Source organism: Gordionus sp. m RMFG-2023, chromosome 3 (genome assembly GCF_954871325.1).
Source record: "Gordionus sp. m RMFG-2023 chromosome 3, tfGorSpeb1-WG-v2, whole genome shotgun sequence".
Classification (NCBI taxonomy): Eukaryota; Metazoa; Nematomorpha; class Gordioida; order Chordodea; family Parachordodidae; genus Gordionus; species Gordionus sp. m RMFG-2023.
In genome coordinates, this window is record NC_088777.1 from 1,809,815 (window position 1) to 1,825,881 (window position 16,067).

At 29.1% G+C, this 16,067-nt stretch overlaps 2 protein-coding genes across 2 annotated transcripts in view; one reads left to right on the top strand and one right to left on the bottom strand.

Moving 5' to 3' along the window:
• Nucleotides 1-7,754, top strand: part of LOC135927448 (circadian locomoter output cycles protein kaput-like) — a 31,764-nt gene extending 24,010 nt beyond the window's left edge. Inside the window, exons 5-11 of the mRNA XM_065463424.1 lie at nt 113-221; nt 503-588; nt 964-1,178; nt 2,316-2,422; nt 2,961-3,108; nt 4,044-4,954; nt 7,146-7,754. Coding sequence (XP_065319496.1) covers nt 113-221; nt 503-588; nt 964-1,178; nt 2,316-2,422; nt 2,961-3,108; nt 4,044-4,954; nt 7,146-7,426 — 1,857 coding nt within the window. The 3' untranslated portion in view covers nt 7,427-7,754. The remainder of the gene's footprint in view (nt 1-112; nt 222-502; nt 589-963; nt 1,179-2,315; nt 2,423-2,960; nt 3,109-4,043; nt 4,955-7,145) is intronic.
• A 3,154-nt stretch (nt 7,755-10,908) lies between these two features.
• On the bottom strand, nt 10,909-14,134 carry LOC135926160 (charged multivesicular body protein 3-like). Its single transcript, XM_065461893.1, has 5 exons — nt 14,024-14,134; nt 13,922-13,982; nt 13,264-13,520; nt 12,919-13,093; nt 10,909-11,229 (listed from the first exon to the last, which is right to left on the bottom strand). The coding sequence occupies exons 1-5, from the start codon at nt 14,069-14,071 to the stop codon at nt 11,045-11,047; spliced, it is 726 nt and encodes a 241-aa protein (XP_065317965.1). The 5' UTR covers nt 14,072-14,134; the 3' UTR covers nt 10,909-11,044.
• Between the last annotated feature and the right edge of the window lie 1,933 nt (nt 14,135-16,067).

The following is a 16,067-nucleotide window of genomic DNA, read 5'->3' on the forward strand; positions in this document are numbered from 1 at the left end:
TTATTTTTTTAAAAAATTCTTTTAAATCCACTTTCCCACTTATTTGAAAAAAAAATTCTGATTCATTTTTTGTTAGCAATTATCCTTATATACGTCTATCTTTTATTTACAGGTGGAATTAACGGGCAATAGTGTATACGATTATATTCACACTGAAGATCACGAAGAAATAACTAACATACTAACCCCGGAACTCGATAAAATATCTGATACAAATAAAGGTATTGATATAATAAATTGATTTTTTTTTTTAAAAAAACACTAAAGATGATTATAAATACATTATAATTATAATTATAATTAATTATATAAACAATATATATATCGGAGATTTGAAGAGGTACTATTTGCAAGGACCGGGTGCGGATACTTTTTTTTAAAAAAAATTTCGGCACCGGCCCGGGTTTTATGATTTCAGGCCCGGCTCGGATTGTTTTTTTTTTTAAAAATATATTATATTTATTTTTTAATTTTATTTTTTTTTGGTTTTAAAACATACAAGATTATTCGTTGGTAAAAGATTTTTGTATACGTATGAAATGCGTGTTAGCGAAAAGAAATGCTGGATTGACTAGCAATGGATACAAAGTTAGTAAAAAAATAAATAAATTGAAACTTAAGGAAATGTAAAATATAGATTTCTAAGGTTACCTATAGAGTCCTTTAACACGGGGGAAGAGGGGAGTGATTAAGAAGCAATTCGGTTATTAAAATTGTAGGGTGAGGGGGGGGGGGGGTTAACTTGGGGAGGATGGTATACATTCTTAGGTACAGATAGTCAATATTCCTTTTTTTTGGAATAATTATAGTCATCGGGGGAATTCATTCTCACTGGATTAAGGGAGAGTGGGTCCTAGAGAGCCCTGGTTAGCTTTCCTCATAGAAACATTGATATAACACAATTATTCATGGCATCCATTTTTTTAAATTTGAATTTTTTTATTTTATATAACGCATCATTAGGTCATCCATTGCACAGGGTATCTGAAAGTTAAATGTCCTGCTAAACCCCCAAAACATACCGCTATAGTAGAAAATGAAGTTTCCTCCAGGGTAATAGGTTTATTAGCGGTTGCCTATTCCTTTCCCGCCAGCGCTGTCACTGAAATCAAGTTACAGAGTGACATGTTTATGATGAGAACAAGCTTAGATCTCAAGCTCATATTCTTGGATTCGAAGTTAATCTCTTTTATTAGCTTGTTACAGCCGTGAGGCTGTCTCCCATTTCGAACAGCTGTTTGGCCTTGAACTAAACAACTCGTGAACTAGGACACACCCTATTCTGGTTCGCTTTAAGTATTCGGGGGGGGGGGGCAATTTCATTTCTAGTTTTTTTCGTTTTTTTTTATTAAAATTATATCTTTTTAAGCAAAAAAAAAATCAAATTCGGCAACATATTGAATGCTTAATAAGTTGCAGTGGCGTAGCTAGAAATTTTCTTTAGAGGGGTCCATACATATAAAAGCTGGGCCCTTTTGCCCGGCCTTCAGCCGGGTTTATCTTACAAATCATAACCATATCTTCAATAATATATAATAAATATATTTTTTAAATGCATCAATAATAAGTTATTTATAATTTAGTAGATTATTCTCAATGACTTTATAATAATACTATCCAGAATAATTTCAATAGTAATATAATTGATATAAAATCACTTTTAAGTCTTTTGAACGTATAATCTAAAAAAAAAATTTTCTTTGGGAGGAGTCCAAACCCGAAAACCACCCCCGTAGCTACGCCACTGATAAGTTGACTAGACTAATCATTGCAGTTTAGCCCTAAAATATCATCATATGTTTCTGCGAATTAATATTTATATTCCTCTTATTAGTGTTGTTGGACGGCTCGATTTGAACCGGTTTTTAAAAGTGGCCAACTCACTATTATTAGTCAGGAAAATATAACACTAAGCGTCAAGATTTCGCCCAACAGATGTTCAATCCTATGTGCCATCGAGAAATCTTTAAACTTACATCATATTTTTTTTTGGATAAAATATTGAGTTAGCCATTTTTAAACAACGCTACCTCTTATTTTAGTTATTTACAAAAATCTTTGAAATCACTCAACTAATTCTAATAAAATCATAATTTACCGAAAAGTGGTATTTTATTAAAATGTATTTTTTTTAGTCAGAAAGTAACGAATTTCCAAAAAGCGATCCTTTGGAGAAATCATTGGAATCTCCCAATGTCCGAATTTAATTTCTTTTTTTTTAATTTAAAAGGATTAATTTATTCAAAAAAACCAATATTTGGAAAAATATATTAAATGAAACCTATAATAAATTATATATTAAACACATATATAAGGGTCACATCCTTGATTGGGTACGAACCTCAGGATTTGGTAGAAAAAAGTCTGTATCAATTTGTGCACACCTCTGACTTGAAAGCTTTGCAAAAGTCTCACCTTACATGTAATTTTAGAAAATAAAACATTATAATTATGTGATAATCATTAAGAGGGGTTATAATATAAGTTGAGTGTAATTTGTCTATAGTCATATATATATAATAATTATTATAAATTATACTTACATTGTTCAATGGATTTATTAAACAAAAAAAAATGTCGTAAATAAGTGATTATAATAATTTTAAAAAAAAAAGATTTAAAACTATTCCCTTAATGAATTTAAGGAGCATAAATTGTCGGTCTAGAATAGAAATGCTCCATTCGTAATTTTTAAACATGGGCCGGGCCGGATTTTAATTTTTTGAATATACCCGGGCCGGACCGGGTTGATTTAGAACTGGATAAAAAATTATTTGCCAAAATTATAGCTCTCACATAATTGATCAAAATAAGGTTTTCCTATTATTTGATTTTAAAACTTTAAATGTTGATTTTCTCATTTTTTTAAACATTTGAGCAAAGTGAAGAGCATTCCTATTCTAGGAGCCGATGAAATATTGAGTATACAGTAAATAATATTTTTTATACAATGATTAAAGTACTTAAGAAAGGACAAGTTAGAACGCCTTATTACAGATTCATGACTGTGAATAACGGATGGGTGTGGATTCAAAGTCATTGCACCATCGTTCACAACAACAGATCATCCAGGCCGCATTGCATAGTTAACGTGAATTATGTCTTGAGGTATATATATATAAATATTACGAATGTATACGTGGTATATATTTTGAAAGCTTTATTTTGGGTAGTAATAATAAATTTTAAAGAAAATAATTATCTTATAGTTTAATATACGTTTGCTAGCGTCAATATGTTTCCAGGCAATGTATTATTTTTTTTTTCAACTTTAAATCGTTTTTTAGAGTATGATTTCCGGAAATATACTCTATCAGTGGCGTAGCTAGGAATTTTTCTTAGAGGGGGTCCATACATATAAAAGCGGGGGCTTCGCCCCCAAACCCCCTTAAACGGGCCTTCGGCCGGGTTTATCTTACAAATCATAACCATATCTTCGATAATATATAATAAATATATTTTTTTAAATGCATCAATAATAAGTTATTTATAATTTAGTAGATTATTCTCAATGACTTTATAATAATACTATCCAGAATAATTTCAATAGTAATATAATTGATATAAAATCACTTTTAAGTCTTTTGAACGTATAATCTAAAAAAAAATTGCTCTGGGAGGGGTCCAAACCCAAAAACCACCCCCGTAGCTACGCCACTGTACTCTATAATGTTTGGAATACCCTTATAAATTTCAGACAATTTATGCCATAAACTTTAGAACTTAATTAAAATTTATATTGTCTACAATTCATAAGATAAGGTATTCCAAACATGATGGAATACATTCCTGTAAAATCCGATCTTTAGATATTACAAACCGGGCTCATTATATGATTCAAAGTTGTAAAAATAACACATCCCCCCCCCCCCCCGGAATAAAACCCATTGACGCTTACGACATTTTATAAATGAATGTCTTCCACTTATTAATTAAACCTTTTGACAAATGAGCACTGTTATAAATGGATATTTATTTATTGTTTATTAATGTTTTGTAAAAAAAAAAAAAAAAAAAAAATCAAATATATTTCCAACAAAAAGTAAACACGATTCGGAAAACTTATCGATGGACGAAATTAGAAAGCAAAATTACTCTTTACATCCACCAGGGCTGGATATTCTGAATAATCCTTCGAAGATGTCGGCCGAACACAATGCTATCGCCTCCGGAGGTAGGGGCGATTTATATAGAAGTAGTAACGACCCACTTAATACACTCAAAATAAATGTAAATCATAAGACAACGTCAGAAATGCGAGCGTTATCGGAACAACAAAAAAGCTTGAGGTCTTCTTCGGCGAAAAGCGCATCTTCTAATGTTAGAGATATTCACGATACTCCGAAAAAGAAAAGAATCGAAACTTCTAAATTAAACCAAACTCGTATTCCCGAAAAGAGCTCATTGCTAACTTCTTACAGTGACACCGATAATCGTATCGCTGAAAACCAACGCAGCTTAGCAATAAATACCGACATCTCCAGGAATTCTTCGAAAGGTTTATATGATCGCTTAAATACGGGAGCATGCCCACCTAACGATCTTTCGCAGCAATACAATTATATCGAAAATTTTTCTACTTCTCGTAATAATAAATGTCATCATCCTCGTGAAAATGACAGCAGAGATACATTTCCCAAAAGCCAATTTTATTCCCCTCATCCGTATATCTCGCATGCCACTCTTCATTCGGGATGGGAAAATTATCAAAATCAATCAATATGCCATGATCCTAATGTAAGCGTGGTGCCCGGTTTGCACCACCTATACCCGAAAGATAAGTTGATACGTAAAATTTCGTCGGCAGACGTTAAAAGAAGACTACTACCGACACATTATCCAACCCTCGTAAAAGAACGAACCGAAAATAAATTATCGAAATTTGACAGCTGCTTATACAACGAGGAAAATACGTTTAAAAATAAAAGGGCAATCCCTATTAGTCATAATAACGGTAATTTAAAAAAAAAGTTATCAAATATTATTATATTTCTTATCTATATATAATTTATATATATCAGGCACGTAACCAATAGGGGGAAAGGGGGAAATTCCCCCCCCCATCGCAAATTTGACTATTTTCATAAATATCCTTTTAAGCTAATAAAAATTTTACCCCCCCCCCCTCCCACCAATCAAAAATTTATAAATATTTGAATATCAATTTTCAAAAATATTATTCAAAAATATTAATAAAATGGAAAAATATTTGGTCAAAGAGATTGAAATCAAACGATAATATATAAATAAGGCTGAGCATGAAAAAAAGTAATGTGTCGTCAGCAGCGATATCATTATTGAATTCAATTGATCAATCAGAGTTTATCATTGCTGCTAGTTGCATCAATAAATTATTTTTAGCTCACTACTTTGTAGAAATTTACAAAATCCAAATTTAGATTTGGTTCAGGTTATTGATTTGGCGGAAAATATACATGAACAGGTAGATACAATAAGAATGAATGTAGATAAATATTTTCATAATATTTATCTAGACGTTGAATCGAAAGCTAAATTTTATGATATAACACTAATTAAACCTCGTCTAGCACCTAGGCCATTATTGAGATGAAAATAAATATTGGCTCAACTGAAGAATATTATAAAATATCCATTTTCTACTTTTTTATCGCAAATAAAAGTACGGTTTTTAGCTAAAAAACAAGTCTTTAACAATCTTCAAGTTTTATTACCCAAAGATCCTTCTTCATTTTCTAATGCCATTGGTAAAATTAAATATTTAGAAAAATTTTATTCCTATGAGATTGATACTGAAATAAATTTAATCAGTGAATTCGAATTGTGGTATAAATATTTATACGTTTAGCTATTTTACCTGAGCATGCTATTGATGCTCTCAATCGGTGTAAAGAAACCTTGGCTCAATTTCCTAATATTTTGAAGTTGTTTTATTTTCTTGCATGTTTGCCTATTACAACATGTACGAATGAAAGGACTTTTTCCAACTTGAGAAGGTTGAAAACATATTTACGAAGTACTGAATCTCGGCTAAATGGGTAAATATACACAGAGATTTGGTTCCAACGACAAACGAAATAATTAAAAATCTTGTATTTGATAAGAAGTTAAAAAAACTTGTTAATTTAATTATTTTCTAGTCAATAACACACTACTATTAGTATTTTCAATAAAAAAATTACATTCTACTTATATTGTATGAAAATTTAAGGTTGAGGCTAGTTTTTAAAGCAAATTTTATAAAAAAAAAATGACATTACACTTTATTTCAACTTTACATTTAAAAAAACCTTTATTAAATATAATATACCTAACTTGAAATAATAAAAAATAGGCTTGTAATATCCTATCCATAAGCACGAATTAGTAAATAATAGTTAAAAATAGAATTATAATTATTATTAAATAATGAATAATTTCCCCCCCCCCCTATAAAAAAATCCTGGACACGCCACTGATATATATGTTAGCTGCAATGTATTATATTTTCAACTTTAAATCATTTTTTTTGAGAGCGTTTTTTTTAAATTCAAAAATTTGCCTACTTCGTAAATTTTTTGTAATATATTGTCATGAACTTTTGAACTTATCACAATTTATTATTGGGTTTTCCCATAGTTTTTTTTATATAAATTATGAATGACTCAAAAATAGTGTTGTTTAAACGGATCGGTTTGAGTCGATTTTTAAAAACGGTCAACTCAATATTTTAGCCGGAAAAATATTGCCTACGCCTCGAGATTTCGCTTAATAGATGTCCTAACCTTTGTTCCTTCCGCAATCATAATCTCGAGGCTTTGCGTAATATTATTTGGAAGAAATATTAAGTTACTCAAAAGTTAAAAGGGTAATTTTGTGAAATTCATATAAGATATTCCAAACATGAATCGAATATATTTCCGGTAAAATTATATTTTTCAAATTTACGAGCTACGGAAAAAAAATACAATGCCGATAACATATGGTTTTCGGATATTAATCGGGTTTCTATCACACACATATTTGATTTCATATTATATGCTCAATTATATTCTAAGGAGATATTTGCCATAATATTACTAGGAATGTTAATATATTTTTGGCATTGTGTAACCGTTTTCAGAATTTTATCCAATCAGCGCGTTCTGACAAATATTTACAATTAATTATATTTCTTTTAATTAAAGAAAGTCCCTTCTCCTACTACAACAAAGGTCTCAACATATCGCCTATAAGTGGAGACACCTCGGACGAAACCACCGACGGGTTTTTTAAGAAGGCTAAATACAAGAATTTTTCGGATACCAATTGTAAGAAATCGACAATCGATATATCGACAAACCCTTTTCCGTTAAATGGCATATTACTGGATGCCAATAAATTGTTGGAGAGATTAGTCACTCCCCCAGATTCGCTAATAAATGGCTTTACAGATAATGACGTCAAACATTCCTATTGCAGGGAGTAAAAAAAAATAAATAATGATAAAATCGTATACACGGAAACTTTCATGGAATGAGAATGGATAAAATAAAAATGACAATCAATATCTAATATACAATTGGTAGATGCAATATTATTCAGTTTTCGGATTGACAGATTTCAATCAACGCATAATAATTGATTATTTACATTTGGATAATTAATAATCTAAAAAAAATAGAAAAAAATTAAGTTTTAAAAATTAATTCACAAAATAATTAAATATATATATATATTTATAAACTTTCAAGAGGAAAAAAAAATATAAAATAATGCATATTTTTATAAATAAGTCTATATATTATTTATTAATTTATATATTTTATGTTAGTAACTGGAGCACATGCATAAACTGTAGAAAATAAAAATCAGAATATACGAAATCTTTATAATTTATCAAAAAATAGGAACTTAATTAAAATCCTATTATAATATTGTGTGTCCTAAATGTGACTTCACAAAAAAAATTTTTATATCATAAAGTTTCAACCATAACGGGATATTTTAACAAATTGTGGGTAGGGAAAGCAATTGATCTAAACTTCGATCGTCAACTTTTTTTTCTTCTTGTTTTTAAGTTACTGAACATTAAATTCACTTTTTCACGACCTAGTTAGATTAGGCAGTATCACTTGCTTCATTTTACTTTGTATCTTAAATTATAAGTTACTTTTTAGTATCTTCAGTTATAAGTTACTTTTTTATGTATCTTAGTCACAATATGCTATTTATGTCTTAGAACGAAATACCTTTTGATTTTTAATCTTTGGCAAACTTTTGTATTTTTCTATTTAGCTAATCTAGAAAGTATATTCTATTTACAGCTAAGATCAATGGAATAGCTAAAAAATTTCGTGAGGGGAAGGGAAGGTGGGTGGTCAAAATTTTTTAATATATGAGGGGTGGTAGACGTGATCTAGTGTCTAAGGAATTTTAAAAAAATATAGTTTATTATTTGATATGCTTTTGTATTATTTGAATAATTAATTATCTTTTTTTTTAAGAAAGTATATTTTAATTTAATGACAGTTAAAAAGTTAATTTCTAAAAAATAGATATGCTTTCAGAACTAGGAACGAATGCTTCTCAAAGTTGCTTTAACTGAGATAAGCATTTAAACACCTTTTCGACCAAATAATAATTTGTAATATCCCTGATATGAGATCACATATAATAGTTATATTTTAAATTCATATTTAAATAGTATTTAAAATGTGTACGTATAAAGTATCTTAAAACTTTTTTGGTGAAATTGTTTGAATTCTAATGACAAGCCCATATTCTCCGTGGATCTTTAAATCTTGAATGTGATTTATAGATAGTTATTAATATAATAAATATCTATAAATTGGGTTCTAGATGTTCAGGGTAAGCGTAAATTTCATTATGGCATGATATATATAAAATAACAGTTTTTAGTTAATTATCTTGAAATTAAACTTGCAAAAGTACAACGAAAATATATTATTTATTCCCTACAAAATTGGTCTCTAAGATTTCTTTCCACAATTAAAATGTGCCTGAACCATTAAAACATCATGGTATAAAATGAAAAGATTGATATAAAATTATACTAGTGGAAAGGTACGGTTCATTTTCAGCGCGAAAGGCAAAGTTTTAATTTTTTTTAAAAACGTATTGAGATCGCGACCCTGATTTTTTAAAATAAATAATTAATAAGATACGTTTTCAGTGATTGATTGATTAAGGTTATAGATATTATGATTCATCATGATATCTTGATATGTGTAATATATTTTAAGAAATACAATTAAATGAAATAGTTTATAAATTCTATTGGTAAACTAGGCTAAACCAAGGTTCGATACAAATGATTGTCACCTGCCTGACTTCTATTATTGCCGTCTCGCGTATAATGTCCTTCAGAGGTGTGGTTGTTTTTTATATAATCTTATATATGTATATCAAATACACGTCCGCGAATCAACCGTCAACCGAAGCTCTGGTTCAATCAGTGGCGGGAACAGTTTTTTCTTCTATAAGCAAATTTTGACGAGGTTGCGGTAAAATTAAAATGGTCGCAATTACTTACGATAAACCATGAATCGATAAGAAAATAAAATTGGTATGTAATTAGAAAGAAGGTAAAGTTAATATTTTTTTTTCGTCTACTTCTTTTTTTCTCTCGGGCTGTGTCCAAAAACATAAAAAAATTAGATTCACAAACTTTAGAAAACTTTAATGAAAATAAATTAATAAGTTATTTTAAATCGAAAAATAAGAAACATGTCCAAAACATAATTCTAAAAACTATTTAAAATTTGTGAAAGTTTTTGATTATAGGCATAGCTTAATATGATTAAAAATATAGTTATTATGCAAAAATACAAACCTATTTACTTAATATTAGACTATATAATTGAATTTTCTACAAACAGAATATTTACATTTTAATCCATATAATCACAATTTTTTTTCTTTTTTATATAAAAAAAATATATATAAATAAATATGCGTTTTAAGAGGGTTCGGTTCATCACTTAATATATTTAATTTATAAAAAATTTATTTTTTAAATTAAAAAAAAAATGAATATCGAGATCTATCTGTTTTGTTATTTCCGGTAAATGTGTTATTTTTTTTCCAATTTAAATCACTATTTGAGCGCGTTTTCTTTCTAAATCTAAAAATCTAATTTTTACCGGAAATGAATGCCGCCATGTTTGGAATCCCTACTCTACGAATTTCAGGCAATTTTTTCCCATGAACCTTTTAAACTTAATTATAATTTACAGAGTTGTTAAAGGATCTAGGATCCTGTATCTAGATATAAAAATGTGGTATCTATATCTAGATAGATTTTTGATTAAATAATCTGTATCTAGATGTTATTTTAGACGTTGTATCTGTATTTAGATCCATTTAAAAAGTATCTTTTAACAACTCTGATAATTTATAATAAATTTTCCATACATTTTTTTTTTACATAAATTATAAATCACTCAAAGGGTTATCGGCAAAATTGTCTACAATTCATGAAGATAGGTTAATGTTGTTTCGGGCCCATTTTTAAAAAATGGCGAACTCCATATTTCTTCCCCAGAAAAATATTACGCAAACCTGAAGACTTTGCTCATAGAAGGAACAAAAGTTTTGACATATATTGTCGAAACCTCGAAGGCTTAGGCAATATCTTTCTGGCTAAAATATTGAATTAGTTTGTTTTTAAAAACCGGCTCAAAACGAGTTTTTAAAAACCGGCTCTAAACGAGCTTTTAAAAACCGGCCTCAAAACGAGCCTTTTATCAACTCTAAGATGAGGATTTCAAACATGATGGGAATATATTTTCCGATTAAATTCCTATTTTTTAAATTTAAACGCGCTCATGGAAAAAATAAAGCATTGCAGAGGAAAAAAAAAAAAAAATTTTTACGCTTTTATACAAATAAACAAAAAAAAAGAAGACATTTATTTGTCAAAATTCTTTCGAATGAGAATGTATATATTTTATAAAATATGGTTCTAGGTAAATATATATTTTAATTTATATTTAAAAAAATGGCGCCTAACTTTCGTCTAAATTAAATAAATATAATATATATATATACATATTTTCAAATTCCATCATATGTTTTTTTTTCTTCAACTCCTAAGGGCGTGCAATCTATCTCTCATATCCCTGACCTCGTCTTCGTTCTCTTCGTCTTCTTGAGTAGTTTCGCGCTCTAATTCTCTGACCCGCACTTTTTTATCGGAGACGGATGTGGGTTTTGAAGTGGTGGGGATAGGTTCTTCCTGAACAGCCCGGTTCGCTTTACCTAATTGACCTTATATATATATTAAAAAAAATATATATAATTTACTTTATAATAGAGAATTTGTTTTGCTAAAGATTGCCCATAATTTTACACCAGTCTCTAAACCTAGGCTAAATGGAATTTTTTAAAAAAAAACCCTTATCTAATTAGTTACAAGTTTTCTCGTAAAATTCGAAAATCGATGTTATCGAAGGGGTGATTCTCTTGGAAAACATGTTAGACTGGACCTATCAGCGTCCATTCTCAAGCCCCACCACGCCAAATCCCCACTTACAAGAAAGATATCCCTGAGAAGATTTTGTCCCAGGTTCGATAATCAAGTTGTAGAAAATCACGGCGGCTACTTCAAGAATAGATTTATCAGTTAGCAAATAAGCACACCCCCCATAGTATTACAACTAGTGCATGCCGCCATCATCGAGATCACCGATGACACGTTCTGCTCCTCTAGATTCCCAGGAGTAACGGAACCTCAAGCGTAATATCGGATTTCTCCAAAGCATCCTGCAACTTTTTTAAGTACCTGTTCTGTCTCAAATCTATCCCAAGAGCAAGGAATATTGATCTATCAGCCTTCTACTCCACCCCCCCCCCTGACCCAGAGTAAGAAATTTTTTTTAAAATTTGTCGATACAAAACCCTCCCCAAGGCGGGACTTTCTCCCTACGCCCTCCAGAACATAGTGCTTGACCTGTGGGCGAAATCAACCACAAACGCTAACTACTTGGTTTACCTAGTATGGAAACGATTATCCTACTGCTTCCAACACCAATTAAGAAATGGAATGCGCCTCCAAACAAAACCTTTCAAAATATTTTTTGTTTTACCGAAAATACAATGTTTTTTAAAATATGCATTTTTTTAAAGAGAATTTCAAGGGCTACATGATATTGTCACTATAGACCAAATATTTTTTAAATTTAATATTCTTTAAAAGGTTCTCATCAAACTTTGAATCCATAACTCGAGATATATTTGAGCTAGAGCATTAAAATTTTGATTTGGATAAAGCATACAATCCACTTAACCTTCACGCAAAGTTTCATTCATTTCAAAATGGTCTCCAAATCACTGGTCGATTTGTCATGGAATCACTCATAACGGAAATGGCATTACTTTGGAAAAAGGGAATTTTTTTTTAATTTGAATGACAGGCTGAACCCAGATGGAGGTATTGATCCCCCTGCTGTTATAAGTGTCAGATATACATGAAAGAGATTCAGAGAGATGTCATCGCAATAAAAATATATATCTGAAGTTTAAAAAAAATCTTATTGTAGCTTTGCGAGAATTTGCATGGTCTATGGTGGCAAAAAGTAAACAATGAAAGCAGCAAATGAAGCTAAATTAAAAGAACGGAGACGGGAAAAGTCAGATGCATGTGTGGGGTATCGTGGAGAAAGAGAAAAAACAAACAATAAAGGGAACGGGTTAGAGTAGAGGCCATGATTGGTGTTAAGAAAATATAAACTGTGATCTGGGCATGTTGGACAAAAGATGATTGAGTGAAGAGATACACTTCAATGAAAGTAATAAGATTAAGCCCTAAGGAAGGCTAATGAAGACCTGAAATTATTGATATGTACAACATGACCCATTGTCTCGTTTTCGGTCGCTTACCAAAAAAATAAATAGCAAAATTTAGTGAATCCGGGAATATTATGTATAGAAAATTCTTGATAATTCTTGATAAATTACCTTGGGTGATTTCGTAAAGAACACCATCTATTTCCTTTAGAACTTCCTCATCATCTTGGTCAATGCCCAAGCTTTGGTCCATGTTCTCAAATGTATCCTCCATCATTTCCTCGACTATTCCATTTTTCAACATTTCTTTTGACATTTCACGCATGATCCCCATCATTTCGGGCATCTTTAATTAAAGAAAAACAAATACAATGAGCTTTTCAATTTTTTTATTAATTAGATAAACAAGAAATTTAAGTTTTTTTTAATTTATAGATAGATTAGCATGTAAATATTCTAGTTAGCAAATTTCTTTTATTCTTAATCATTGGATTATAAAAACAAAAATTATTTAACTTTGTTCAATTTTCCAAGGCTCCTCATAATTTGGGTGCTTTTGTCAACACTTCCAACTAGTTTACCTACTGATTGTTGGTTTTTTACTGCCATAATTATGCTGTTGATTTCAGCTTTGGCACTGTGTAACCTCGCAATGCTTTTTCGAGAACGAACAATTTCTTTGGCCAAAACTGAACAGGAATTTCTGTTATCCCCAGCTTTTTTTACTGTCTCCTTGAGCATGTGAACCGTACGATCTTGTTCCCTTTGGATGGCTTTGGAAAAATTTTTAATGTTTTATTTTGTGATTTTTACTATTATCAAAAACTAAGTATTAACTCAAGAATATATTTTTAAATTATTGAGTAATTAATGAAGATTTAAATGATTATATTCTCATAAAAATGCTAAAGGATAAATATCAAGTCAGACTTGACCTAGACTATAAAAGATTGAATTTGCATAAGTCTATATTTGATATATTATATTTTCATTGCATAAGAGTTCAATTTATTCATAAATTCTTACTATTTTGATAACAAAAATTGAATATTTTTAAATAGGAATAAAAAATATAGGACAAAAAAATAGATTCAATAAATATGCTAATAGTTTTTTTAGAGTAACTATATAAATATTTATTTCAAATAATAATTTAGCAATATATGTGTATTACATCGTATTTGCCTATCTAATACCCTTGATTCTGATCTCAATTTTGAAGTCCAAGAGTTCATCTTAAATATATGAGATAAATGTAAGCAGAAGATAATAATACCTGCTCCTTAGGATCCTTCGACTTAGATTTCCCAAATAAGGAAGACATAAATAAACTCCAATTTTAGTAGAATTTTAAAAGTTTTAATACATATGATTAAATGAATGTAACAATATTTTGTTACATCGAGTTGTCCTCTTTATGTGGTTGATTATATAATTTAACATTTTTGAATAATCAAAGATATATCTAGTTATCTTAAACATCTTAGAATTTAAATCATATTTGGCGCCGTGCTGATTAATAATGAATAAAAATATATTTATTAAAATTGACTTAAAAAATTGTTTTGTGAATTTAAATATTCTTTTATTGGAATAAGTTTAATTCATATCATCCCTAATTACTATATAACATTACAATTAGTTTCAATATAATATTAAAAGATGTCTTGATTATTTTGTACACTAACTATTTTTCAGAGATATATGGATAAACTGAATGCTGTTAAAGCTACATTTAATAGATATCTCGTTATAGCTTTCAAAAATTTGCCCAAACGTTCAGCGTGTTGAGAAATATGTAACACTTTTTAGTTTAGGTTACCTTTAATATATGTTTTTTAATTAAATTTTTTTTAAGTGTTCCGTGTCACGTTTTATATAGGTAATATAAATTTAGATTTTAAATAAAATTACTAGTATTCTCTTAATGAACAAGAAGGGTCTAATTTTATATTCTTCATAGTTTAATTTAAGCCATAATGATAAATGATCTTACAAATTAATTTGGCTTAATTAAAATTAAACTCCATCAAACTTAAACAAAGTTTAGTTTCTGCAGAAAAATTAAAATCTGATAAATACATGGTTTCTGATCATTATCATTTTATACCACTCATTATGACTAGTCTTGCAACTTTTGATCCACAAGCTCAAGAACTAATCAGAAAATTACGACTGCCAACACAAAAAAATTAGAACGTTGAATGGGTTGTCGGATTTGGGGTAAAGATGTTTCCGATAATCCTCCCAAGATATCACGAGAATTTCAATTGTTTTGCCAATCAAAAAGTATTATTAATATTGAGCGAACATAGTGCCACAGGTCGAAGTCCTGCTAAGATAATGTGAGACAGGCAGGTGAAAACCAATTATGATTTTGTAAACTAGAATTTCATAATGAATTAGGAAAGCCGCAAGATTTTGGTTTAATTTGCTTAAAAATTATTTAATATTTTAGCACTAAATAATTTTTAATTGTTATCGAGCATCAGTAGCGTAGCCAGGATCTATTCAAGAGGAGAGGTGGGGATGGGGAGGAAGGGTGTTATTAAATTTATTTATGATCTTCATCTCTAAATTTCTTATCTTTCCTATCCTTGGCCTGATCACGCCACTCATAAATTATGATTAGTTATTTTTTATGTTTCATTTTTTATTTATTTAGTTTAGAAAAAATATGTAATATCTTTATTACATCATCACCATTAAAGTTGACTTTAGCTAAACTATTGGAAGCACTAATTATTTATGCTAATGTCTCGCACTTAATGGGTGTCTATGAATGTTTAAACTATAAAGTGAATAATGATTATCAATAATGGCTAAGTTTAAAATTAAAGGGTGATTGATTTATTTCGAAAATAGAATCGCGCTTAATTCTATACAATTTTAATCCGTTTGGTAGAGTACTGATTGTAAAAGAAACAAGTATATTTTAAGTTGTGTTTTCTTTTAAATAAATATTTATTTCTACTTTAAAAAATAAAATAATAATTATTATAATATGTATATCATCGACTGGTATATATACTGGTATATGTAACAAAACATTTAAATTAATACTCAATAAATTATTTTACAAATTTGAATAAACAACACAATATACAAAACATCTAAATTAATACTCAATTAATTATTTTACAAATTTGAATAAACAACACTATTAACAGATAGATTAATATGTCTTATTGCTTTCATCTGTTTGGTATATGATTTACCTATTACCGGATTTTGTTCCTTTTACGAATTATTAAATAATATATTTATCTGCAAAATTTTAATTTATTTATAAAAAAATTCATTTATATTTAATTTTAAAA